The 26204-nt window shown below is 51.2% G+C and overlaps 1 protein-coding gene across 1 annotated transcript in view; it reads right to left on the minus strand.

Moving 5' to 3' along the window:
• The window catches only part of MYH10 (myosin heavy chain 10), a 184037-nt gene extending 158035 nt beyond the window's left edge, over positions 1–26002 (minus strand). Inside the window, 2 exon segments of the mRNA XM_082271489.1 lie at positions 7570–7941; positions 25909–26002. Of these exon segments, the coding sequence (XP_082127615.1) occupies positions 7570–7914 (345 nt within the window). The 5' untranslated portion in view covers positions 7915–7941; positions 25909–26002.
• Between the last annotated feature and the right edge of the window lie 202 nt (positions 26003–26204).

Consider the following 26204-nt stretch of genomic DNA (forward strand, 5'->3'; position numbering starts at 1 on the left):
TTCCGAAGATGCTGTACCACTTCTTACTTGTGTGGCTGAGCCTTGCTGGCATATTTTGCACTGTTATGACTTTTGTTCTTCTCATAAAAACTTAATAAAAATATTGGAAATTAAAGCAGCAGTAGACACTTCCATCCTAGCAACAGAGGACACTAGGTGACAATGGCTGCCTGCATCCCACCAACATATGGGCAAACTCTATGGACTACTCGGCCTTTTTCTGCCGCCAATTTTCTATGCAACATAAAACCTTCCAACAGATGATGGCGACCTAGAAATAGAGGATCTCCTTGAGAAGCTGCCTGCATCCTAGCAATGGAAAATATAAAGCAGCAATAGAAATCTGCAATGTAGCACTAGAGGATGCTAAGGGGCTTTCTTGGGAGGTCTTCTGCATCATAGCAACAGAGGACACTAGGCAGCAATGGCGGCCTGCATCCCAGCAATGGAGGAAGCTCAGTGCCAATAGACTCCGGTGTCTTAGCAATGAAGAGGATTTGTAGTTTCAACCCAGTTGGAGTGCTAAGGTTGCACACCCCCCGCCTTAGAGGGGCTCCTCAGCTCTTGAATTGCCCCTAGGCGGCTTTCACACCTGCGCATTTCCTAAACACGCAAAACAGCCCGCAAAAAACGTGCGCTTTGTTGTGCATTTCGGAGAAGAAAAGGTTCTGGAGGGCATTTGTCATGCAGTGGGTGAATAGGCTGTGAACAGGGCGAATACACCCGGGTGAATATATCTTTAATAACTCGATCTGTACATATTGTATCATATTCTGATTCTTTAATAATTGAGATTCTTTAGATTCCCCCCTCTTCCAGCTCCGTCGTGTCCTCATCATGACTCACGTCCAGTCTGCAGAGCGTTGCGGCTATCTACCACCAGATAACGTCTTCCCTGCCGGATTCCAGCGGTCGCTCCTCGCAGACCGAAATAGAACGGCGCTAGACGTCTGCGTTCTCCAACAACGCATTCCGCCGATCGCAGCCTCTTATCTCATGGAGGAGGCGGGCCGGTTCCAGGCTCTGAGACCCTCACCCATACCTGACACATGACACAAACCACGGCTGATCCAGACACTACCCAGCCTTGCCAACGGCCCGCCGCAAAGGGTACAAAAATATTCCATTCATTTCCTGAATCGCAGATTGGAAGAGGCAGAAAATCTGGAGTGTCGCAGATCAAAGTTACAAAGTATCAAAGAAATTCTAAATATACCGAAGCTGTACAACCCCTCCCCCCCCCCCCCCCCCATTCAAACACAGCCACGGCCTTTCACAACTATAGCCCTACACCTAATGCACAGAGCATGAGAGCAAATCACAGGCATCCCCCGAAGGATCTTATTTTCAAAAATTCTTATATATTTAAAGTGGGTTCAAAACTCCCATATACCAAGTAAAGTGACATACACAGAGATAAAACAAATCTTCCTCTGTAAGTTGTAACGGTTTATCTGCAGTCTTCTCTTTTCTACATTCAAACTGCAGAATTTATTAAGTTTGGAAGAGAGAAAGCGCACAGGTAAAAGGGGTGGGGCTTTACAAAGGGTTGGAGTGTAAAAGGGGTGGGGCTTTACATAGGGGTGGGGCTTTACATAGGGGTGGGGTGTGAAAGGGGTGGGGCTTTACATAGGGGTGGGGTGTGAAAGGGGTGTGGCTTTACATAGGGGTGGGGTGCAAAAGGGGTGGGGCTTTACATAGGGGTGGGGTGCAAAAGGGGTGGGGCTTTACATAGGGGTGGGGTGCAAAAGGGGTGGGGCTTTACATAGGGGTGGGGTGCGAAAGGGGTGGGGCTTTACATAGGGGTGGGGTGTGAAAGGGGTGGGGCTTTACATAGGGGTGGGGTGTAAAAGGGGTGGGGCTTTGCATATGCCTTTGAAAACACATCACACAATGCATATAGATTAAAAAGGTTCTTTATTAACCACTTGCCAACCAGCTCCTGCCTATATATGGCAGGTTCCCGCGAATCACCAGCAGGGAAGCCGATGCACGAGGCCGGGGCCCACGATCGCTCCCTGTGAAGACATAACAGCGGCCGGCTGTTGTAAACACAGCATGGCGTTCTCTCTGGAATCAATACAGAGCGCCTGTGATCCTCCTATTTAGTATTACATGTTTCCATATTGATTCCATAAGCCCATCCCCCTTACAGTTAGATAACACCCCCCAAGGACACATTTAACCCTTTGATCACCCCCGGGTTAACCCCTTCCCTGCCAGTGTCATTAGTACAGTGACAGTGCATATTTTTAGCACTGATTACTGTAGTAATGTCACTGGTCCCCCCAAAAGTGTTAAAAATGTCAGTTAGGGGTCCAATCTGTCCGCCGCAATGTCGCAGTCCCACACAAAAAAAAAAAAAAAAAAAAAAAAAAAAAAAAAAAAAAAAAATCGCAGATCACCGCCATTACTAGTAAAAAATAAATAAAAAAGACAAATCTTTCCCCTAGTTTGTAGACACGATAACTTATGCGCAAACCAATCAACATACGCTTATTGGGATTTCATTTTTTAACAAAAATATGTAGCGGGATACAAAATTGGCCTAAAATTATGAAAAAAATTGGATTTTTAACTTTTTACCACGCCTCGGCCCCCCCGTCCCAGGCCACGCCTCGGCCCCCCCGTCCCAGGCCACGCCTCGGCCCCCCCCTCCCAGGCCACGCCTCGGCCCCCCCCCTCCCAGGCCACGCCTCGGCCCCCCCCTCCCAGGCCACGCCTCGGCCCCCCCTCTCCCAGGCCACGCCTCGGCCCCCCTCTCCCAGGCCACGCCTCTGCCCCCCCGTCCCAGGCCACGCCTCTGCCCCCCCCGTCCCAGGCCACGCCTCGGCCACCCCGTCCCAGGCCACGCCTCGGCCACCCCGTCCCAGGCCACGCCTCGGCCACCCCGTCCCAGGCCACGCCTCGGCCACCCCGTCCCAGGCCACGTCCCTGCACACTAGGGAAGATTGGCTTTGGCTCCAGCCATGGTGGCCATCAATCATCAGCGAGAAGCCCTTCAAGCCAAGAGGTCACATGCAAGTGTTGTTTAACAAGCCACAGCTGGGATCCCAACTCCCGTCTACAGACCTGCCGGCGGCTCCCATTCAAGATTCCAGAAGGATCTCGGATACACAAGGAGCATTAAAGGGCACCTGTCCATCTGGAGCAAAAAGGACGGAGGGGGTCAAGCAGGGATCAAGAGGAAGAAAACAAAAAACCGAGACGCAACTGGCAGGTGCAACCAGTGCTTCGCATCAGTCCTAGAATTCCAGTCATTCTTGTTACATCTTACACAACCTAACCTCCTAAACTAGAGAATGACCTAAAGGCCACTTATCTCAGGAGAAATATGGGGCAGCATTACCGTTGATTGTATTCTGGCGGTAGAGCATTGCACTAAGCTGCTTGCTGTGGGGGCATTTAAAAGGAGGGAGGGGCAAGGAGCACCGAAGAGGGACCCGAGAAGAGGACGACTGGAGCTGTTCTGTACAAAACCAACTGCACAGAGGAGGTAAGTATATTATGTTTGTTATTTTTAACAAAGAAACAACAAGACTTTAATATCACTTTAAGTCCAAGAAGGTGTATGACATCCCCTGAACTCATATCTATTATTTATATCTGGCAGGTTTATGGCTCTGCTGGGAACATACACCAGCACTCAGAGCTGTGAGAGAGCAGAGGCCCACAGAGCAGCTATGCCCACCCCTCCCCTGTGCTGCCCATTCACAGAAGCCTTTGTAATTTGTGAACGAGTTCACATAACACAAAGGTTTTTGTTATTGGCAGGGAGGAGGGGAGGGGTGGGCAGAGCAGCTGCGCTGACGTATGTTGAAGATGCTTCGACCGGAAATACAGCGATAGCCATCTTCCTAGCAGGAGTGCAATAAAACTGTCAGATGTAAATAGAGATAAGCACAGGGGATGTCATGCACCTCCTTGGACTTACCTCATCGTGTGCCTTCACGTTTTACAGAGCCGCTAAATTCCTGGAATTCAGCTTTAACTCCCTCCACTGATACCATTGATGGGACACAATTCTTCCCAATAACACCAATAATGGGACATAATATCTCCCAATGGCACCAAGGATGGGATACAATTCCTCCCAATGACACCAATAATGTGGCCCAATGACCATACATTATTCACGTTGTTTACCCAGAATAGCATTCCTTGTGCCGACTGCTGCTGGGGACGCTATCTTGGAGGTGATGTTAGCAGCCCCAATAGACTCAGAGTTTTAAGTCCATAGCAGAGTTTATCAATTAGGATGATGTGGCGCCCTAGGGAGCCATCTGGGTCTCCCTGGGAAGCCACAAGCATGGAACCCAGTTTTCTTTGGAATGGCGTCATGAGTTGCCATGGTAGGGGAGGGCCAGCACCAAAACAACCCATGATGCTCTAGGACCAGGACACAAGGCTCCATTTGTTGCTACTGTAATGGTACCTGGCTCACCTGCACCATGGCAACAGGGCAGGCAGTATTCAGGGTCGCCATCATTGGTGTCAGTGGGAGGAATAGTGCCCCATCATTGGTGTCTGTGGGAGGAATAGTGTCCCATCATTGGTGTCTGTGGGAGGAATAGTGTCCCATCATTGGTGTCTGTGGGAGGAATAGTGTCCCATCATTGGTGTCAGTGGGAGGAATAGTGTCCCATCATTGGTGTCAGTGGGAGGAATAGTGTCCCATCATTGGTGTCAGTGGGGGGAATAGTGCCCCATCATTGGTGTCAGTGGGGGGAATAGTGCCCCATCATTGGTGTCAGTGGGAGGAATAGTGTCCCATCATTGGTGTCAGTGGGAGGAATAGTGCCCCATCATTGGTGTCAGTGGGAGGAATAGTGCCCCATCATTGGTGTCAGTGGGAGGAATAGTGCCCCATCATTGGTGTCAGTGGGAGGAATAGTGCCCCATCATTGGTGTCAGTGGGCGGAATAGAGCCCCATCATTGGTGTCAGTGGGAGGAATAGTGTCCCATCATTGGTGTCAGTGGGAGGAATAGTGTCCCATCATTGGTGTCAGTGGGAGGAATAGTGTCCCATCATTGGTGTCAGTGGAAGGAATAGTGTCCCATCATTGGTGTCAGTGGAAGGAATAGTGCCCCTTCATTGGTTTGGTGTCAGTGGGAGGAATAGTGCCCCATCATTGGTGTCAGTGGGAGGAATAGTGTCCCATCATTGGTGTCAGTGGGAGGAATAGTGTCCCATCATTGGTGTCAGTGGGAGGAATAGTGTCCCATCATTGGTGTCAGTGGAAGGAATAGTGTCCCATCATTGGTGTCAGTGGGAGGAATAGTGCCCCATCATTGGTGTCAGTGGGAGGAATAGTGTCCCATCATTGGTGTCAGTGGGAGGAATAGTACCCCATCATTGGTGTCAGTGGGGGGAATAGTGTCCCATCATTGGTGTGAGTGGGAGGAATAGTGCCCCATCATTGGTGTCAGTGGGAGGAATAGTACCCCATCATTGGTGTGAGTGGGAGGAATAGTGCCTCATCATTGGTGTCAGTGGGAGGAATAGTGTCCCATCATTGGTGTCAGTGGAAGGAATAGTGTCCCATCATTGGTGTCAGTGGAAGGAATAGTGTCCCATCATTGGTGTCAGTGGGGGGAATAGTGTCCCATCATTGGTGTCAGTGGGAGGAATAGTGCCTCATCATTGGTGTCAGTGGGAGGAATAGTGCCTCATCATTGGTGTCAGTGGGAGGAATAGTGTCCCATCATTGGTGTCAGTGGGAGGAATAGTGTCCCATCATTGGTGTCAGTGGAAGGAATAGTGTCCCATCATTGGTGTCAGTGGAAGGAATAGTGTCCCATCATTGGTGTCAGTGGAAGGAATAGTGTCCCATCATTGGTGTCAGTGGGAGGAATAGTGTCCCATCATTGGTGTCAGTGGGAGGAATAGTGCCTCATCATTGGTGTCAGTGGGAGGAATAGTGCCTCATCATTGGTGTCAGTGGGAGGAATAGTGCCTCATCATTGGTGTCAGTGGGAGGAATAGTGCCCCATCATTGGGGTTAGTTGATTCTTTTTAAATTATATATTTTCAAAATACATTAAACCCAATATAACAGGAAGAAATGAGTATAGTGTCCGACTCCCCAACTCCTCCCTTCCAGAACGATGTTTCTGAGTAATTGAAAGGGAGGCCGTACCAGTTGGAAGCTTTAAGGACGGCCAAGTCCCACCATTTCCTAAAAGCCAATTACGGGATCTCCAGCTGCTGCAGGATAACCAACAAACTGCGCTGCACCTCTCTAGCATGGAACGGGTTCAACTGCTGAAGTGCACAAAGTCCAAATCCAGGAATGAAATGTGTTTATTTTATGCCTTGACCCCCCCCCCTCCCCCGACCCCAACTGCAAATATTTACATGGTCTAAATCGGAGTCTGGAAATTAAAAATGCCATTTCCTCTGTGCCTAAAAGAGGAAGCTGTGGGTAACGGAGAATTTTATTTGCTGTGATCTTACTTTCTATAAAAGAGGTCAGTCAACTAAAACTGAGACCAGTGACATCACCGAGACCCTTCATATTCATGAGAACACAGCCTATCCAATCACTAGAGACCAGTGACATCACCGAGACTCTTCATATTCATGAGAACACAGCCTATCCAATCACTAGAGACCAGTGACATCACCGAGACCCTTCATATTCATGAGAACACAGCCTATCCAATCACTAGAGACCAGTGACATCACTGAGACCCTTCATATTCATGAGAACACAGCCTATCCAATCACTAGAGACCAGTGACATCACTGAGACCCTTCATATTCATGAGAACACAACCTATCCAATCACTAGAGACCAGTGACATCACTGAGACCCTTCATATTCATGAGAACACAACCTATCCATCACTAGAGACCAGTGACATCACCGAGACTCTTCATATTCATGGGAACACAGCCTATCCAATCACTAGAGACCAGTGACATCACCGAGACTCTTCATATTCATGAGAACACAGCCTATCCAATCACTAGAGACCAGTGACATCACAAGACCCTTCATATTCATGAGAACACAGCCTATCCAATCACTAGAGACCAGTGACATCACCGAGACCCTTCATATTCATGGGAACACAGCCTATCCAATCACTAGAGACCAGTGACATCACCGAGACCCTTCATATTCATGAGAACACAGCCTATCCAATCACTAGAGACCAGTGACATCACCGAGACCCTTTATATTCATGAGAACACAGCCTATCCAATCACTAGAGACCAGTGACATCACCGAGACCCTTCATATTCATGAGAACACAGCCTATCCAATCACTAGAGACCAGTGACATCACCGAGACCCTTCATATTCATGAGAACACAGCTTAGGAACTGCGGATGATCCATACAAGATTTGATCGTCTCTCAAACTGGTCAGGAGGTTGACCCCCCAATATCAATGGGCAACGTTTGCCAGCCTGTCTTGGACATGTTTGGACATTATATGGCACTTCCAATGAAGCCACTTTCCCATCATCCCAGTAAACACTGGTTCGGATAATCAGGTCTGTGCGGGATTATTTAGAAGGAACATTGAACAATTATCACAGATAATAGAAATACTCACATAGATGAGCCCCGAGTAATATCGGTCCTTTAAATTATGTAGCACAGAAGCCTCGTTTAGACACGTCAGCTCCGCCATGTCTTCCACTTTGGAGAATTTCGGTGGGTTCATCTTCTGGATGTCATCTTTGTTGACCATGGCCTTCTTGCCATTCTCGGCTAACTCCACCACCACCTCGTCCCCTCTTTCCTCCTTGATGCTGGCCGCCTCAAACCCATGCCGCTCCGATGGCACCCACACCAGCTTCTTGGCGGTCCAGTCAGCTTGAGTGGCTGGATTGTAGACCACATCGCGGTCCACGAAGAGGTATCGCTCGGGGTCATCCTGCCCCACTCTCTGAGACATTGTGACTTGAATTCTCTAAGAAATCACCTAAGGACAAAAAATAAAAGAAAAATCAGACTTTCATTGGAGAATTCTAGATTAGGTCATATTTCCCTAAGGACAAGAAAAGGGTTTAGGTTGAGGGGGTACAAACAGCAACAAAAACCTGCCAGTAGAGCTAACCCCTCACCACTGCATTCAAACCTAACCTCTGGGGTCCTCTATTGCACCCCTTTGCCGAGTGCCCCCATAGCAAGCCGCTTGATATGGGGGCACTCATGCTGGCTCGATCCAGACCCGGGCTGTGTGGGTCTATGGACACACACAGCGAAACTCCGCCCTCAGTATTTTTCAGATAGAAGCTTTGTAATTTAATGACACTTAATGACAAAGACTCTGTCTGAAAGATGCTGACAAAGAATCTGAAAAACATGGACACATAATGACAACCTATCAAAATGTATCTGTAGTGGAGAGAAAACCAGACCTGGATAGAAGACGCAACAATAAGCCGCCCAACAGTACCAGTGTATCCCAGTATGGGCTGCATTCCTATCCCAGTATGGGCTGTATTCCTATCCCCGTATGGGCTGTATTCCTATCCCCGTATGGGCTGTATTCCTATCCCCGTATGGGCTGCATTCCTATCCCAGTATGGGCTGTATTCCTATCCCAGTATGGGGTGTATTCATATCCCACTATGGGCTGCATTCCTATCCCACTATGGGCTGTATTCATATCCCACTATGGGCTGTATTCCTATCCCAGTATGGGCTGTATTCCTATCCCAGTATGGGCTGTATTCATATCCCACTATGGGCTGTATTCCTATCCCAGTATGGGCTGTATTCATATTAGGGATGCACCGAATGTTCGGCAACCGAACATTATTCGGCCGAAAATAGCAAAAAAAGCACTTTCGGTGTTCGGCCGAATAAGTAAAAAGGCCGAATAAATTTGTGCCGAACAATGTCCCGACCTGCGACCCGCCATCCCCGAGCAGGAGTCCTTCAGTCCCCTTCCTCACTGCGGCTCCCGGCTCCCTGCTCACACGCCACCAGTGTCCTGTCCGGCCGCGAGTAGGGGGTGTGACATCACGCGCGCGTCCCGCCCCCTGCTCCTGACTGCGGCTCCTTCACACTCGGTCCAGCGAGCTAGGACGTGACACTATGTGCACGCCCCGCCCCCCTGTTCGCGGCTTTTGGCTCCGACCTGGCTGCAGTTCAGGTATGTGGAGCACATTTGGGGGAGAATACGGTAGCTGCACAAGCATTAGTGTGCAGACTGGCATATTTTGCCATATGTTGCCACTTGCCATGCTCATTAGAGTGCCCTATAAAGTGCCCCTTAAAAAAAAAAAGAAAAAAAATGTGCCCAACAGAGTGCTCCCTTGACATAAAATGTGGCCATCAGCGTCCCCCTTATTTTATGCTAAGGGGCACGCTAATGGGCATATTTTATATTAAGAGCAACGCTGATTTAAATGTTTTGCCCATCAGAGTGCCCCCTAACATAAAATGTGCCCATCAGCGTGCCCCCTAACATAAAATGTGCCCATCAGAGTGCCTCCTAACATAAAATGTGCCCATCAGCGTGCCTCCTAACATAAAATGTGCCCATCAGAGTGCCTCCTAAAAATTGGCAAAATAAATGGAAAAAATTTGCGTTCGGTATTCGGCCTTCGGCCAAGCATTTCATTATTATTCGGCTTCGGCCAAGAATTTCATTTCGGTGCATCCCTAATTCATATCCCACTATGGGCTCTATTCCTATCCCACTATGGGCTCTATTCCTATCCCACTATGGGCTCTATTCCTATCCCACTATGGGCTCTATTCCTATCCCACCATGGGCTCTGTTCCTATCCCACTATGGGCTCTGTTCCTATCCCACTATGGGCTCTATTCCTATCCCAGTATGGGCTGTATTCCTATCCCAGTATGGGCTCTATTCCTATCCCACTATGGGCTCTATTCCTATCCCACTATGGGCTCTATTCCTATCCCACTATGGGCTGTATTCCTATCCCACTATGGGCTGTATTCCTATCCCACTATGGGCTCTATTCCTATCCCACTATGGGCTCTATTCCTATCCCACTATGGGCTCTATTCCTATCCCACTATGGGCTCTATTCCTATCCCACTATGGGCTCTATTCCTATCCCACCATGGGCTCTGTTCCTATCCCACTATGGGCTCTGTTCCTATCCCACTATGGGCTCTATTCCTATCCCAGTATGGGCTCTATTCCTATCCCAGTATGGGCTCTATTCCTATCCCACTATGGGCTGTATTCCTATCCCACTATGGGCTGTATTCCTATCCCACTATGGGCTGTATTCCTATCCCACTATGGGCTGTATTCCTATCCCACTATGGGCTGTATTCCTATCCCACTATGGGCTGTATTCCTATCCCACTATGGGCTGTATTCCTATCCCAGTATGGGCTGTATTCATATCCCAGTATGGGGTGTATCCCTATCCCACTATGGGCTGTATTCATATCCCAGTATGGGCTGTATTCATATCCCACTATGGGCTGTATTCATATCCCACTATGGGCTGTATTCATATCCCAGTATGGGGTGTATCCCTATCCCACTATGGGCTGTATTCATATCCCACTATGGGCTGTATTCATATCCCAGTATGGGCTGTATTCATATCCCAGTATGGGCTGTATTCATATCCCAGTATGGGCTGTATTCATATCCCAGTATGGGCTGTATTCATATCCCAGTATGGGCTGTATTCATATCCCAGTATGGGCTGTATTCATATCCCAGTATGGGCTGTATTCATATCCCAGTATGGGCTGTATTCATATCCCAGTATGGGCTGTATTCATATCCCAGTATGGGCTGTATTCATATCCCAGTATTCATAATGATTGAACCACAAGCCACCCAAGCCAATTCCGGCATTCCGCTCCTACATGTAAAAATTATTTTTTTTGCTAGAAAATGACTCAGAACCCCCAAATATTATATATTTTTTAGCAGAGACCCTATGGAATAAAATGGTGGCTGTTGCAATTTTTATGTTACACGGTATTTGCGCACAAATTTTTCAAATGCAATCTTTAAAAAATATATATATTTTCCCAAATGTTTTTGTATAACGTGATGTTACGTCGAGTACACAGATACCAAACATGTTACGGTTTAAAACTGCACACGTGTGTGGAATGGTGTCAAACTAGAGTACTTAAAAATCTCCATAGCCAACGCTTTAAAAAATGTTTATAGGTTACCAGCTTAGAGTTACAGAGGAGATCTAACTGCTAAGGGACAACCCCTGCCGCTCTGCCAGCCACAGAGCCCCTATCGATCCTCAGTAGAAAGAGAGAACCCCACCAGACCCCCCACCCCATATCAACCAGGCACCTCAGCTATCAGGAGAATCTGCACTACATGAACAGGCCATCAGGAAATTAAAAGATCCAGGAGTCAGCACCAGGAGATGAGGGGGGGCTCCCCACTGCTGAAATGGCCACCCAGAGGGCTCCACTGTAATGATCGCCGCTATTTTCAATGGCAAACCACCGCTGGACTACACAAACATGGCCACAGTGCATCAAGCATATAGGCTACAAGAAAATGACAGCGCCGGGTGGCACCACGATGCTCCCAGGGACCCAGGAGGGATTCCTAGGCCTCAGAAAACGGCACAGGCAGGAAGGGGGGCCCTTGCAAGAGCCCCCACCAGGTACACCCCCCCCCCCCCCCCCACAGCCAATCGCCAGCACAGCACCCTGCCCCACCCTAGGCAATGGACCAGGCCACCCCACAGCCCCAGCGTCAGTGAAGGAGAGGGGGGTGGGCGAGATGGCCCACAGGGACCACCGGAACGATGAGGTGGGTGCTTAATGGGAAGGGGGGGGGACCCTGGGGTCAGACTGTCCCATGGAGGGGCCCATATCCACCCCAAAATCCTCCAGGGGGGAGAGGGGGGGACAGCTACTCACCAAACCAGGAACAATGCGGCCACCGCTGCAGACAGAACCTCCCCTCAATAGAAATGGGTGGGGGGGGGGGGGGAATTGTCAGCCAGGAGGAACACTGCGACTCGGGCCTGGTCGTATGCTACCTCGCGAGGCGTTAAACTCGCAGTCCAGCCCTGTCTGCTGGGGCTATGTCACAGCTAAACTATTGCGGAGCTGAGGTCTGCGCGCTCGCTGGCCAGACTGGGGTGACCACTGGATCCGGATTATCCAGTCATGCACTGATTGTAGATCTCACAGGAAAATCCAGGAGAAAAAAAATTCTACCTAAAGGAAAAAAGTGGCAGGACCAGAGATCCCAGCAAGGACACTATCTGCATGGAGTTTGCTTGGCATGATTGGTTTGGTTTCCTCCCACATCCCAAAGACATGCTGGTAGGTTAACTGGCTGAACTGAGTATGTCCAAATGAGAGAGTTCAGTCATTTTATTGAATACACTCTATGACACCATTGGTATTATTTTAATATTAGCTCAGAGGTCTGCTTAGAGCAGTGGCGGAATGGTTGGTAGTCTTCCAGCACATCCCTGGAGATGACCCTCTTGGAAAGCCGTCATGATTTAGTAAACAGTTGGGAAGCATTTAGCCATCAGGCCGAATATAGTTCTCCATCACGAGGGCCCAGTGACTAAGGACATAATGCAGGGACCCGTCAGCTGTCACTACTTTCCTGGCATGGCTTCAGCACATGGACCCTCGTAAAGCAGCAGGAAGCCAATGTGTGCCTGTCATCCGAGCCTCTAGAGCACCGTAACGTCATCCGAGCCTCTAGAGCACCGTAACGTCATCTCGTTGAAGCCTCCAGCCAACAAGTCACTAGAAACATCTTAATGGGGACGGTGGAGACTGAAAAATACACCCAGAAGATGACTGGGCAAAGTGCCTTGCAGGGACTACAAAGGAGTTCCAATATGGATGTTTGGACCCGAAAAGCTTCTTATAACTTTGCCCGTATTTTGCTGAAAACAACTGCACTACTAGTCATCTACAACTGATTCCAAGCAGATATTATTTCCCATCTGGACTAAAGATGGTTCCACTTCAGTTGTTCACATAGCTGGACTACAGAACAACCTTCATGTTATGGCGATGAGAAGGCGGCGAGATGTCCTGTAGTCCAGAACAATGTAAATTTTCTCCACACCCTACCCCTACATACAGACTATCCCTACCACTACATACAGACTATCCCTACCACTACATACAGACTACCCCTACCACTACATACAGACTACACCTACCCCTACATACAGACTACACCTACCCCTACATACAGACTACACCTACCCCTACATACAGACTACACCTACCCCTACATACAGACTACACCTACATACAGACTACACCTACATACAGACTACACCTACCACTACATACAGACTACACCTACATACAGACTACACCTACCCCTACATACAGACTACCCCTACCACTACATACAGACTACACCTACCCCTACATACAGACTACCCCTACCACTACATACAGACTACCCCTACCACTACATACAGACTACCCCTACCACTACATACAGACTACCCCTACCACTACATACAGACTACACCTACATACAGACTACCCCTACCACTACATACAGACTACCCCTACCACTACATACAGACTACCCCTACCACTACATACAGACTACCCTTACCACTACATACAGACTACCCTTACCACTACATACAGACTATAAGCTCTCCTAGAAATGTAGCACTGGGCTCTGATGGAGTGAATGTGCCTGGGACCCCAACTCCTGGGTCAAGAATTCACCCGATTGCAGATCATGACCTCTCTCCTCCAGAGGGACATTTGGCAGAACAGTACTAAGCACTCCTTCTCTCTGATTCATCCAATTAAAGTTCTGGAACAGTGCAGTGTTCTCCAAACTGCAGCCCTGGGACCGGATTCAGCCCTTTGCTTGCCTTCATCTGGCTCTTGGGGCCCAATTCCTCCCACTGATCCAAGACCCTATTCTGCCCACTGGCATCAACAAGGGGAAACCATTTCTCCCACTGGCACCTACAATGGGACACTACTCCACCTTCTAATCTTAAATGTCGCAACGTTTACTCACATTGATGCCAGGGAACTTTCCACTCACGCTGGCCCCCCAAAGTCTGAAGGACAATAACCAGGCCCTTTCTTTAGAAAGTTTAAAAACCCCTGACAAAGTACATTTCCAGCAAGAGGGGAATGAACCTGTCCTTGCTTGGAGGAGTGGGAAAATAGTACAATAGCGTCGAATGTTGGGGGAGCCCAACAGGTCCCAAAACTGTAACCTTCCTCCTATACCTCTGCTCTTCCAATCAGTAGTAAACATCCCACCCAGTCGTACAAATAGACCACCACCAGAAGATACCACACACCCCTGATGATGTGACGTATGTTTATGTTGGGGTCTTCTAGGATCAGCTGGAGCAAGGGACAATCTTCTTCAAGGTATATTTTTTGGTCTCTGCTTCCGAAACCCTACTTATCCTATTCAATAATTAGATGTTTTGGATGACTTGTTGGCTGGAGTCTGTGAAGGTTCCCGTTTATCCAGGTCATGGTCTATCCAGTAGTAGTCACATTCAACTTGACTTGTTCTGTAATGTTTAAGACATTTTGTTGCTTCTCCAAACCACTTCTTCAGTTCATACAGATGTCAGGAAAACACCCCACCATTTATCTGCACACCGGTAGCATAGACACCTTAACTGGTCACCATGAAATGTGTCAGTGTTGGTTGTCCAAGAACAGGGTAGAAGGTGGAACTAGAACAGGGTGGCTCCACAACACACACCACAGACACCTTAACCAATCGCAATGGAATGTGTACATCTTGTTTGGCCAAGAACTATCCTGTGTTAGAACAGGGTGGTGGTTCCAGGACGTTCAGGGTGGTTTCACATCCAGCCGAAGCCTCCACATTGGCTCCCCGCTGGTTCACAAAGGTCCATGTGCTGAAGCCTGGACAGGAAAGTAGCGTCAGCTGGTGGCCCTTGAGCCAAGTCATTAGTCACCGTTGGAAATTAACTCAGGTTTGGTCAACACAAAGAAAGACGCCATCAGTGCTGACCTATTCAACTGGGGCGGAAGGCATTCCCCGCCCTGCAACCAAACCTACACAAAAGGGTAGGGATGCTCAAGCCACTGACCTAATATGGCGACATGGCCATATATGCTCAGCCACAGCTTATTAGGTCACCATTGACTGTCTCCTCTCCAGTCAAACCGAAACCAAGCTCATTTTTAGGCCAGCCATAGATTAGAATCTTGCTGAACGGGCCGAGATTTGAACTGTTCCTGGACAGGCTGAATGTACCAAGTTGATCGATCAAACAACTTGGGAACAACAGGCCTGCCGGATTCGCTTACCATTATCGCTACCAGCTGCTACAGCCACTTGCAGTAATCACTGTCTTCTCCTGGGGGGGTCTGGTGGGGGGAATATAGTGACAGTGGAGCAGACAATTGCTCGGCAGGAGAGATTCCCCTGTCTGCACTTTGTGTAGATGGGGGAATCGGGGTTGCAGGAAAGTCATTTGCACTGTGTGAGGCCTGCGTTGGTCACTTGGAGTTTATGATGGAGAACAATATCCTGCCCAATGGCTAAATGCTTCCCAACTGTTAGCTCAATCCTGACTGCTTTCTAAGCGGGTCAACGTTGCCCCGGCCACAGCTGATTAGGTCACCTATGACAGCTTCCTTCCGGGTTCAGACCGAACCCAAAACTCACTGGATACAGTACTCAAGCTCTACTGCTTCATTAACAAGTCTGCAGCTGAAGACCGGTGCTCCTGGCTGGGATGTGCAGTCCCTTTAGACTTAAGTAGCAGAAAATACTAGCTGGCAACTCTATACTCCCCAAATTCAAATCGTTATTGGCTGCATGTAAAATGCACTGGAAAAACTACCAACGGGTTTTGGCCGTGGTGGCCTTACTCATAGCAAGTTATGAGTAAGGCACCACAGCCAAAACAGGTTGGCTGCTTTTCCTGTGTGATTTACATGTAGCCAAGAATTTAATTTTGGAGTATACGGAGTTGCCAGCTAATATTTGCTACAACTTCAGACTGAACCCAAGCTCATCCTTAGTTACTTGGAGCTCATGATGAAGAACAATATCTTCCCAATGGCTAAATGCTTCCCAAAGGCTAAATGCTTCCCAACTGTTAGCTCAATCCTGACAGCTTTCCATTCAGCCCAATGCTGCCCCAATCACAGCTAATTAGGTCACCTATGACAGCTTCCTTCCGGGCTCAGACCGAACCCAAAACTCACTGGATACAGTACCCAAGCTCTACTGCTTCCGTTAACAAGCCGGTGCTCCTGGCTGGGATGTGCAGTCCCTTTAGACTTAAGTAGCATCGAATATTAGCCGGCAACTCTGTAAACTCCCCAAATTCAAATTTTTATTGGCTTCATGTAAAATACACAGGAAAAACTACCAACGTGTTTCAGCCATGGTGGCCTTACCCATAGCAAGTTATGAGTAAGGCTATGAGTATGGCCACCACAGTCGAAACACGTTGGCTGTTTTTCCTGTGAATTTTACATCTAGCCAAAAAAATAAATAAATTCTGGAGGAATACCGAGTTGCCGGCAAATATTCGCTGAACTCAAGCTCATTCTTAGTCAATTGGAGCTCGTGATGGAGAACAATATTCAGCCCAATAGCTAAATGCTTCCTGTTAGTTCAATCCTGACGACTTTCCAAGCGGGTCATCTCCTGGGCTCTGCTGGAAGATTATCAAACATTACTAACCAAAAAGATCTGGATTAGATGGAATGACCCTTGAAGAAACAAATCGCTCAGACCCTCTTCTTCACCGAGTCAGACAATACGGGAAGAGAGTCAATTTAATGGATTTAGTCTCCAGGAGAAGATGCGAATGTATAATGCTGGCTGGCAAGAAATTAAATCCAAATGAATAAAGATTTTTCATATTAGCATCAGGGAGTGAAAAAAAAAAAAATGGCGGCGATGCTTTAATCTGCCCGGGGCTTTGAAGTGTCTGCGTTTGTAATAAGATTGAAATACAAAGAGAGGGAGAATGAAATTCACCTGGGCGGGAAAGGGGGCCGCCTTCCTTCAAATAGAATATTCTATTCCGTGATTAGGAAGCTTTCAGACTTCTAGGAAGACGGAGTTAATGAATGTTACAATAATGGAGAAAGACGGGAAACGGGGATAACCCGAAGGGGACCGGGAGGAGAAATTAAAGGGCCGATCCACCCAACAGTCATTTCTGATACCGAGTCTGATGAGCCGAGACGCCCCCCACAGGGGCTGATCCACCCAACAGTCATTTCAGATACTGAGTCTGACAAGCCGAGACGCCCCCCACAGGCTTTGAGACTCAGAAGAAGAAGAATGCCCCACCTCCAGCCTGGGCCGTGGATAAGGGGGTACCACTGGTCCACATATATGGGGCCTGGGCCAGCAGGGGGAGCCATGCAGCATGGTGAATCGGATGTTGGTAGGTGTGGCAATTACTGGAACCAATCCCCTGTATGGCTCACTCTGCAGCAGCTGAAAGCCGGCTTCTTCTCCACTCCCTCCTGTTGGCTTTCAGTTGCTGCAGAGAGAGCCATACAGGGGATCAGTTCTAGTAATTCTCCCCCCCCCCCCGCCACACCAATCACCCTCCCTGTGAACTATACATCTCTCCCCTGCTGGGCAACCCCCACCCCTGCAGTTATACCGAGCTCAATGGCTCCCACCACTGCCAATCACAGCATGTGAGCCAATTAGAAAGCGGGGGGGCACGAGCCACGCCTCTGTGTCTTATGGACGCAGCAGTGCCCCCAGGGAAAGGAGCTGAGGGCACTGCTTGATAGGGAGGAGCCAGAAGCAACAGAGGGGGACAATAAACTGATGACTTAAATTGGGCTTTTAAAGAGTCGCCTATAGAAAATATCGGGAACTGACAGGTTTAAGGTTTGACATCAGAGCTGTTAAAAATTAATTGTTAAAAAAATAAAATAAAAATTGCGATCTCAATTCAACCCCCCTCCCCCTCACAATCTTAATTCGGCATTTCCACGATTCAGTGCAGAGCCGTTCTCTGCTCACTCACAGCTGTCATAAAAAATAAAAGAGCCTCCAGAGAATGCTCATCAACTCTTCTCAGGCTGGGAGAGAACTATAAACCCAATGTTTTACATTGTATCATTTGAATCTTTTAGATCAAAGGGATGAACTTCCATCTGTAAATGAGGTCAGTTTCCACACTAAGTGCCGATTCACACACATGTGATGTAGGAACCCGCATCGCATTCAACTCGCAGGCAGTTCACACTGCCATATGCGAATCGCTGGGGGGTGTCAATAGAAAGTGAACGACACCCCCAGATCAGTTCGCATATCGCAGTGTGAACTGTCAGTTCGGACATGAATCGGATTGAATAGGTGTGAACACCCATATGATCCAATTCTGGTGCGGACCAAAAAAGGGTCCTGTGCGAATTTGGTCTGAATTCGATGCGAATTCAACCCTACAATCTGTATGGCTGAATTCACAACGCACAGACATCGCATGTAATTTGCAGTGTGCTGTGAATCACATGTAATGTCCGACACCACATATGTGTTAACCAGCACTTAACCACTTATTGACCACCTGAACTGTCAGTTCGGACATGAATCGGATCACATTAGAAGTGAAGCACCATGCGATCCGATTCTGCAGCGGACCCAAAAAAAAGGGTCCTGTGCAGGTTATGTCTGAATGCGATGCAAATTCAGCCAATCTGTATGGCTGAATTTGCATTGCACAGACATCGCATGGGATTGCCACAGCAGTGCGCTTCGAATCGCATGTGATGTCGGTCATCGCACTGATGTGAACCGGGACTTAGAGGGCAGTGAACAAACTTACATCAAGCTGCATTTTTCAATACGACAAACGTGCAAAAATGTACGCAAACGCAGAACAACGCACATAAAAGCATAAAAATAAAGGAAGTGACCAAACAGGACAAAGGCGGATGGAAAAACGCATCGTCTGCATGTAACCGGTGTATAAAAACGCGTGCACGGAAAAACACGCAGTAGACGCGCAGTTTCTGGCATGAATGAGCGCTTTAGCGTCAATGTCATTTTAATGCGCTGTAACGTGTTACAATGCGTTGTGCAACAATGCAACCCGGCACGTTTGTTTTTTTTACGCGGACGGACGGACTGAACTGCAGCCATTGGAGGTTCTGCTGCTGCGCGGACGGACTGAAATGCAGCCATTGGAGGTTCTGCCGCTGCGCGGACGGACGGACTGAACTGCAGCCATTGGAGGTTCTGCCGCTGCGCGGACGGACGGACAGACTGAACTGCAGCCATTGGAGGTTCTGCCGCTGCGCGGACGGACGGACAGACTGAACTGCAGCCATTGGAGGTTCTGCCGCTGCGCGGATGGACGGACTGAACTGCAGCCATTGGAGGTTCTGCCGCTGCGCGGACGGACGGACTGAACTGCAGCCATTGGAGGTTCTGCCGCTGCGCGGACGGACTGAACTGCAGCCATTGGAGGTTCTGCCGCTGTGCGGACGGACGGACGGACTGAACTGCAGCCATTGGAGGTTCTGCCGCTGCGCGGACGGACGGACTGAACTGCAGCCATTGGAGGTTCTGCTGCTGCGCGGACGGACGGACAGACTGAACTGCAGCCATTGGAGGTTCTGCCGCTGCGCGGACGGACGGACAGACTGAACTGCAGCCATTGGAGGTTCTGCCGCTGCGCGGATGGACGGACGGACTGAACTGCAGCCATTGGAGGTTCTGCCGCTGCGCGGACGGACTGAACTGCAGCCATTGGAGGTTCTGCCGCTGTGCAGACGGACGGACAGACTGAACTGCAGCCATTGGAGGTTCTGCCGCTGCGCGGACGGACGGACTGAACTGCAGCCATTGGAGGTTCTGGCACTGCCCATCGCTGGGATTGAGCCCCTCAGGAAAAGGAATAGCAGCAGCTATAAGGATCCTCACACGCTGGAAAGGGAGAAGCGGCGGCGGGGCCGGTAGGCCGGTGGGTTGCTTGGGCCCGGCAGTCTGGCTCCTGCAGGGGGGGAGGGGGGGAGCATAGAGGAGGGGGCTAGACACAGGAGAGGAGGTCTGAGCGCATGGAACTTGCTGCATGATGTAGACGGAGCTCTTTGTTCCCTACAAACTGCTGCAATAACAGATCTGATCTGCCGCCCATTCAGCCGGCTAACCCGGGGCTCCACGCTTGTCTCTCCACCGTAACCCTTTCACCACCAAACCATCCCCCCCCCCCCATTCTTTATCTGCCTGAAAAACAACCCAACCAGCCCAGACCAGGGAGGTGCCCGGCGGGTGAATATCCGCAAGGAAGGGGCTGAAATAAACGCCAAGTGGTGGGCCGAGCGCAGCTCTACCGGAGGCACCTACTGACAGTCCCGCCCCACCCAGCACGCGGGCACCAGACAGGGCCGGGGATCAGCCGGCTCCTAAGGGCACCATAAGGGTAGAGCACATGGCCACTTCAGATCTCTTAACCCTAACCATGCCGCTGACGCGACGAGAGAAACATGGCCGCCCCCACAGGGGGAATGAATGAAAGTCGCCAAAAGGCCAGCCGACATGCACCTCCTCTTCCCCGGAGGTGGGGGGGAGGGGGGCACAGTACATACCATGACCCCCGGGGGGCACAGTACATACCACGACCCCCCATTATTATAGGAGGGGGGCACAGTACATAACACGACCCCCCATGATTATAGGAGGGGGGCACAGTACATAACACGACCCCCCCATGATTATAGGGGGGGCACAGTACACAACACGACCCCCCATGATTATAGGGGGGGCACAGTACATACCACGACCCCCCATGATTATAGGGGGGAACAGTACATAACACGACCCCCCATGATTATAGGAGGGGGGCACAGTACATACCACGACCCCCCATGATTATAGGGGGGGAACAGTACATACCACGACCCCCCATGATTATAGGGGGGAACAGTACATAACACGACCCCCCATGATTATAGGGGGGGCACAGTACATACCACGGCCCCCCATGATTATAGGAGGGGGGCACAGTACATAACACGACCCCCCCATGATTATAGGGGGGGCACAGTACACAACACGACCCCCCATGATTATAGGGGGGGCACAGTACATACCACGACCCCCCATGATTATAGAGGGGAACAGTACATAACACGACCCCCCATGATTATAGGGGGGGCACAGTACATACCACGGCCCCCCATGATTATAGGAGGGGGGAACAGTACATAACACGACCCCCCATGATTATAGGGGGGGCACAGTACATACCACGGCCCCCCATGATTATAGGAGGGGGGCACAGTACATAACACGACCCCCCATGATTATAGGGGGGGCACAGTACATACCACGACCCCCCATGATTATAGGGGGGGGGAACAGTACATAACACGACCCCCCCATGATTATAGGGGGGGGAACAGTACATACCATGACCCCCGGGGGCACAGTACATACCACGACCCCCCCGTGATAATAGGGGGGGCACAGTACATACCACGACCCCCCCATGATAATAGGGGGGGCACAGTACATACCACGACCCCCCATGATTATAGGGGGCACACAGTACATACCACGACCCCCCCATGATTATAGGGGGGGCACAGTACATACCACGACCCCCCATGATTATAGGGGGCGCACAGTACATACCACGACCCCCCCATGATTATAGGGGGGGCACAGTACATACCACGACCCCCCCATGATTATAGGGGGGGCACAGTACATACCACGACCCCCCATGATTATAGGGGGGGGCGCACAGTACATACCATGACCCCCGGGGGCACAGTACATACCATGACCCCCGGGGGCAAAGTACATACCATGACCCCCCATGATTATAGGGGGGGGCACATTACATACCACGACCCCCATAATTATAGGGGGGGGGGGGGGAAGACCATGGGTAAAACCAGGACAACAGCAAATGTTAAACGCAGCGATTTCTGTAACAAGTCACACATTACAATAAAACGTCTTCCTAAGTTGGCGTGGAAGAAGGACAAAAGCTTCGGCAGGGGGAAGCCCCTCACCCGTCCGCTCAGGGGAGGGGGGAGAATTCACCAAAAAGAATTTGGAAGGCATAGCTGAGGGTGCAGGGAATGTGGGGGTGTATTGGAGGGGCGTGATGGGGGGAGGGGGGGCAGTCGTGACGGGAAGGGGGGGGGGGGGGGGCACAAAGACCTTCTGATGGTACAGGCATGTGCAGAAATCCATTCCAGAGTACAAAACTACGAAATGTCATCCAAAGAGATACAACGTATGACCGATACAACGTATGACCGAGACAACGCATGACCGATACAACGCATGACCGACACAACGTATGACCGACACAACGTATGACCGACACAACGCATGACCGACACAACGCATGACCGACACAACGCATGACCGATACAACGCATGACCGACACAACGTATGACCGAGACAACGTATGACCGACACAACGCATGACCGACACAACGTATGACCGAGACAACGCATGACCGACACAACGTATGACCGACACAACGCATGACCGACACAACGTATGACCGACACAACGTATGACCGATACAGAAACATCGCACAGATACATGGGACAGGGACAGGGACATTGTACAGATACATGGGGACGCAGTGGGTGTAGGTGCCATACGTGGGGACGCCGTGGGTGTAGGTGCCATACGTGGGGACGCCGTGGGTGCAGGTGCCATACGCGGGGACGCCGTGGGTGTAGGTGCCATACGTGGGGACGCCGTGGGTGTAGGTGCCATACGCGGGGACGCCGTGGGTGTAGGTGCCATACGCGGGGACGCCGTGGGTGTAGGTGCCATACGCGGGGACGCCGTGGGTGTAGGTGCCATACGCGGGGACGCCGTGGGTGTAGGTGCCATACGCGGGGACGCCGTGGGTGGAGGTGCCATACGCGGGGACGCCGTGGGTGTAGGTGCCATACGCGGGGACGCCGTGGGTGTAGGTGCCATACGCGGGGACGCCGTGGGTGTAGGTGCCATACGTGGGGACGCCGTGGGTGTAGGTGCCATACGCGGGGACGCCGTGGGTGTAGGTGCCATACGCGGGGACGCCGTGGGTGTAGGTGCCATACGTGGGGACGCCGTGGGTGTAGGTGCCATACGCGGGGACGCCGTGGGTGTAGGTGCCATATGCGGGGACGCCGTGGGTGTAGGTGCCATACGCGGGGACGCCGTGGGTGTAGGTGCCATACGTGGGGACGCCGTGGGTGTAGGTGCCATATGCGGGGACGCCGTGGGTGTAGGTGCCATACGCGGGGACGCGGTGGGTGTAGGTGGCATACGCGGGGACGCGGTGGGTGTAGGTGGCATACGCGGGGACGCGGTGGGTGTAGGTGGCATACGCGGGGACGCGGTGGGTGTGGGTGGCATAGGTGGGGACGCGGTGGACATGCACACAGGAAGTATTTTTGCTACAGTTAAAATGGCGCAAAGGAAGCATCCAACCCCCATTTCTAATAAACCCCTCACCCACCCCCAAAACAAGCTATACCCAACGGGGCATCTGAGAATGGAAGGGTTGTTCTTCAGGGAAATCCTTGTGTTCCTGGACCGGCACTTCGTATGGGAAGGGGTTTCTTCGGGGGAATTCTGAGCCTTTTATAGGCACTTGGTACTATGGAGGGGGTATCTCCTGGGCAGTTCTAGGAAGCCATTTCTGGACTTGGTACTTTGGAGGGTCATTTTCTGAGAACTTGGTACCAGGAAGGAGGAATCTTCTGGGCAATTGGTACTGGGGCATCACCCTTGCACCTGGTTACCGGGAAGGGGGCACCCTCTGGACACTTGGTACCCGGGAAGGGGGCACCCTCTGGACACTTGGTACCCGGGAAGGGGGCACCCTCTGGACACTTGGTACCCGGGAAGGGGGCACCCTCTGGACACCTGGTACCCGGGAAGGGGGCACCCTCTGGACACCTGGTACCCGGGAAGGGGGCACCCTCTGGACACTTGGTACCCGGGAAGGGGGCACCCTCTGGACACCTGGTTCCCGGGAAGGGGGCACCTTCTGGACACCTGGTTCCCGGGAAGGGGGCACCCTCTGGACACTTGGTACTGGGAAGGGGGCACCCTCTGGACACTTGGTACTGGGAAGGGGGCACCTTTTGGACACTTGGTACTGGGAAGGGGGCACCCTCTGGACACTTGGTACTGGGAAGGGGGCACCTTTTGGACACTTGGTACCCGGGAAGGGGGTAACCTCTGGACACCTGGTTCCCGGGAAGGGGGCACCTTCTGGACACCTGGTTCCTGGGAAGGGGGCACCTTTTGGACACTTGGTACCCGGGAAGGGGGTAACCTCTGGACACCTGGTTCCCGGGAAGGGGGCACCTTTTGGACACTTGGTACTGGGAAGGGGGCACCTTTTGGACACTTGGTACCCGGGAAGGGGGCACCCTCTGGACACTTGGTACAAGAAAGAGCACACTTGGTACTGGAAAGGGGGCATCTTGTCACCTGCTGCCACCATGAGGAGCCATCTCCTGGGCACTTGCTACTAGAAGAGGGCATCTTCTCGGGAATTCTAAGGGGGCAGTTCTCTCTCTCTCTCAGGTCTTTTAGGGTTGTTATCACAGATATGGCAATCTTGGGGCAATTAAATGGGCATTGATGAAGTGGGGGGGGGGGGTAATTAAAAAAAAAGTGCAGAAGAGGGTATTTATTCATTACCAAACAGGGGCAAATTATACAGAGGGGCATTTAAGAATGACAGCATTCCCTGACAGAGATACCCCCACCTGAGGCATTACAGACAGAGGGGCAGCAGACAGAGATACCCCCACCTGGGGCATTTCAGACACAGGGGGGCAGCAGACAGAGATACCCCCACCTGGGGCATTACAGAGGGGCAGCAGACAGAGATACCCCCACCTGAGGCATTACAGACAGAGGGGCAGCAGACAGAGATACCCCCTCCTGGGGCATTACAGACAGAGGGGCAGCAGACAGAGATACCCCTCCTGGGGCATTACAGACAGAGGGGCAGCAGACAGAGATACCCCCTCCTGGGGCATTACAGACAGAGGGGCAGCAGACAGAGATACCCCCTCCTGGGGCATTACAGACAGAGGGGCAGCAGACAGAGATACCCCCTCCTGGGGCATTACAGACAGAGGGGCAGCAGACAGAGATACCCCCACCTGAGGCATTACAGACAGAGGGGCAGCAGACAGAGATACCCCCTCCTGAGGCATTACAGACAGAGGGGCAGCAGACAGAGATACCCCCTCCTGAGGCATTACAGACAGAGGGGCAGCAGACAGATACCCCCACCTGAGGCATTACAGACAGAGGGGCAGCAGACAGAGATACCCCCTCCTGAGGCATTACAGACAGAGGGGCAGCAGACAGAGATACCCCCTCCTGGGGCATTACAGACAGAGGGGCAGCAGACAGAGATACCCCCTCCTGGGGCATTACAGACAGAGGGGCAGCAGACAGAGATACCCCCACCTGAGGCATTACAGACAGAGGGGCAGCAGACAGAGATACCCCCACCTGAGGCATTACAGACAGAGGGGCAGCAGACAGAGATACCCCTCCTGGGGCAGTTTAGACATGGGGGTAGCAGATACACGGGTCCGGGGGAGGGGTTCTTGCATAGAAGGCAATGTTCTAAATGCCCCCATTGGGGTACTTTTGGTTGTCCTGTCATGGCACAGCTGGGGGAGGGGTTGTATCAGGATAACTGCCCTGATGGGGTATTAATATGGGGGTGACTTGCTGTAATTGCCCCCTTTGGGGGTATTTGTGGGATCTAATTGCCCCAGGTGGGGTATTTTCCAGCAGTGACAAATTACCCTCGGGGGGGGGGGGGGGCAGTGAGGTATTTCTGATCAGTGTGATAGATTGCCCCCTAGTGGGGTATTAGAAGTAATTGCCCCTGGCCGGGGTAATTGAATGGTAATTCCTACATGACTCCAGCCCGTCCCCATCCCACCACCCGGGTCTTACCGGCGGCTCCTGGGCTTCCTCGCTCCGTGTCTGCGCCTCCCGGTACCCGCCAGCCCCGGCCCCGTCCCTCCAGCCCGTCACCTCTAAGGCCACGCCCACCCGACACAAGGAGGCGCTCTCGCCCCCTCCCCTCCACACTCTCAGACATTCCCATTGGCTCCTGGTAGCCCCTTCACAGCTCCGATTGGTCGCCGCTCACGCCCGTCACGCAGAAACCGTTACTTTTTTTTCTTGTCCTTGCTCTCTCCATCAGTTCTCCCCCTTGTCCCCGCCCACCCCTGGAGGAAAGTGGCTGG

Source organism: Pelophylax lessonae (genome assembly GCF_965119305.1).
Source record: "Pelophylax lessonae genome assembly, chromosome: 11".
Taxonomy (NCBI): domain Eukaryota; kingdom Metazoa; phylum Chordata; class Amphibia; order Anura; family Ranidae; genus Pelophylax; species Pelophylax lessonae.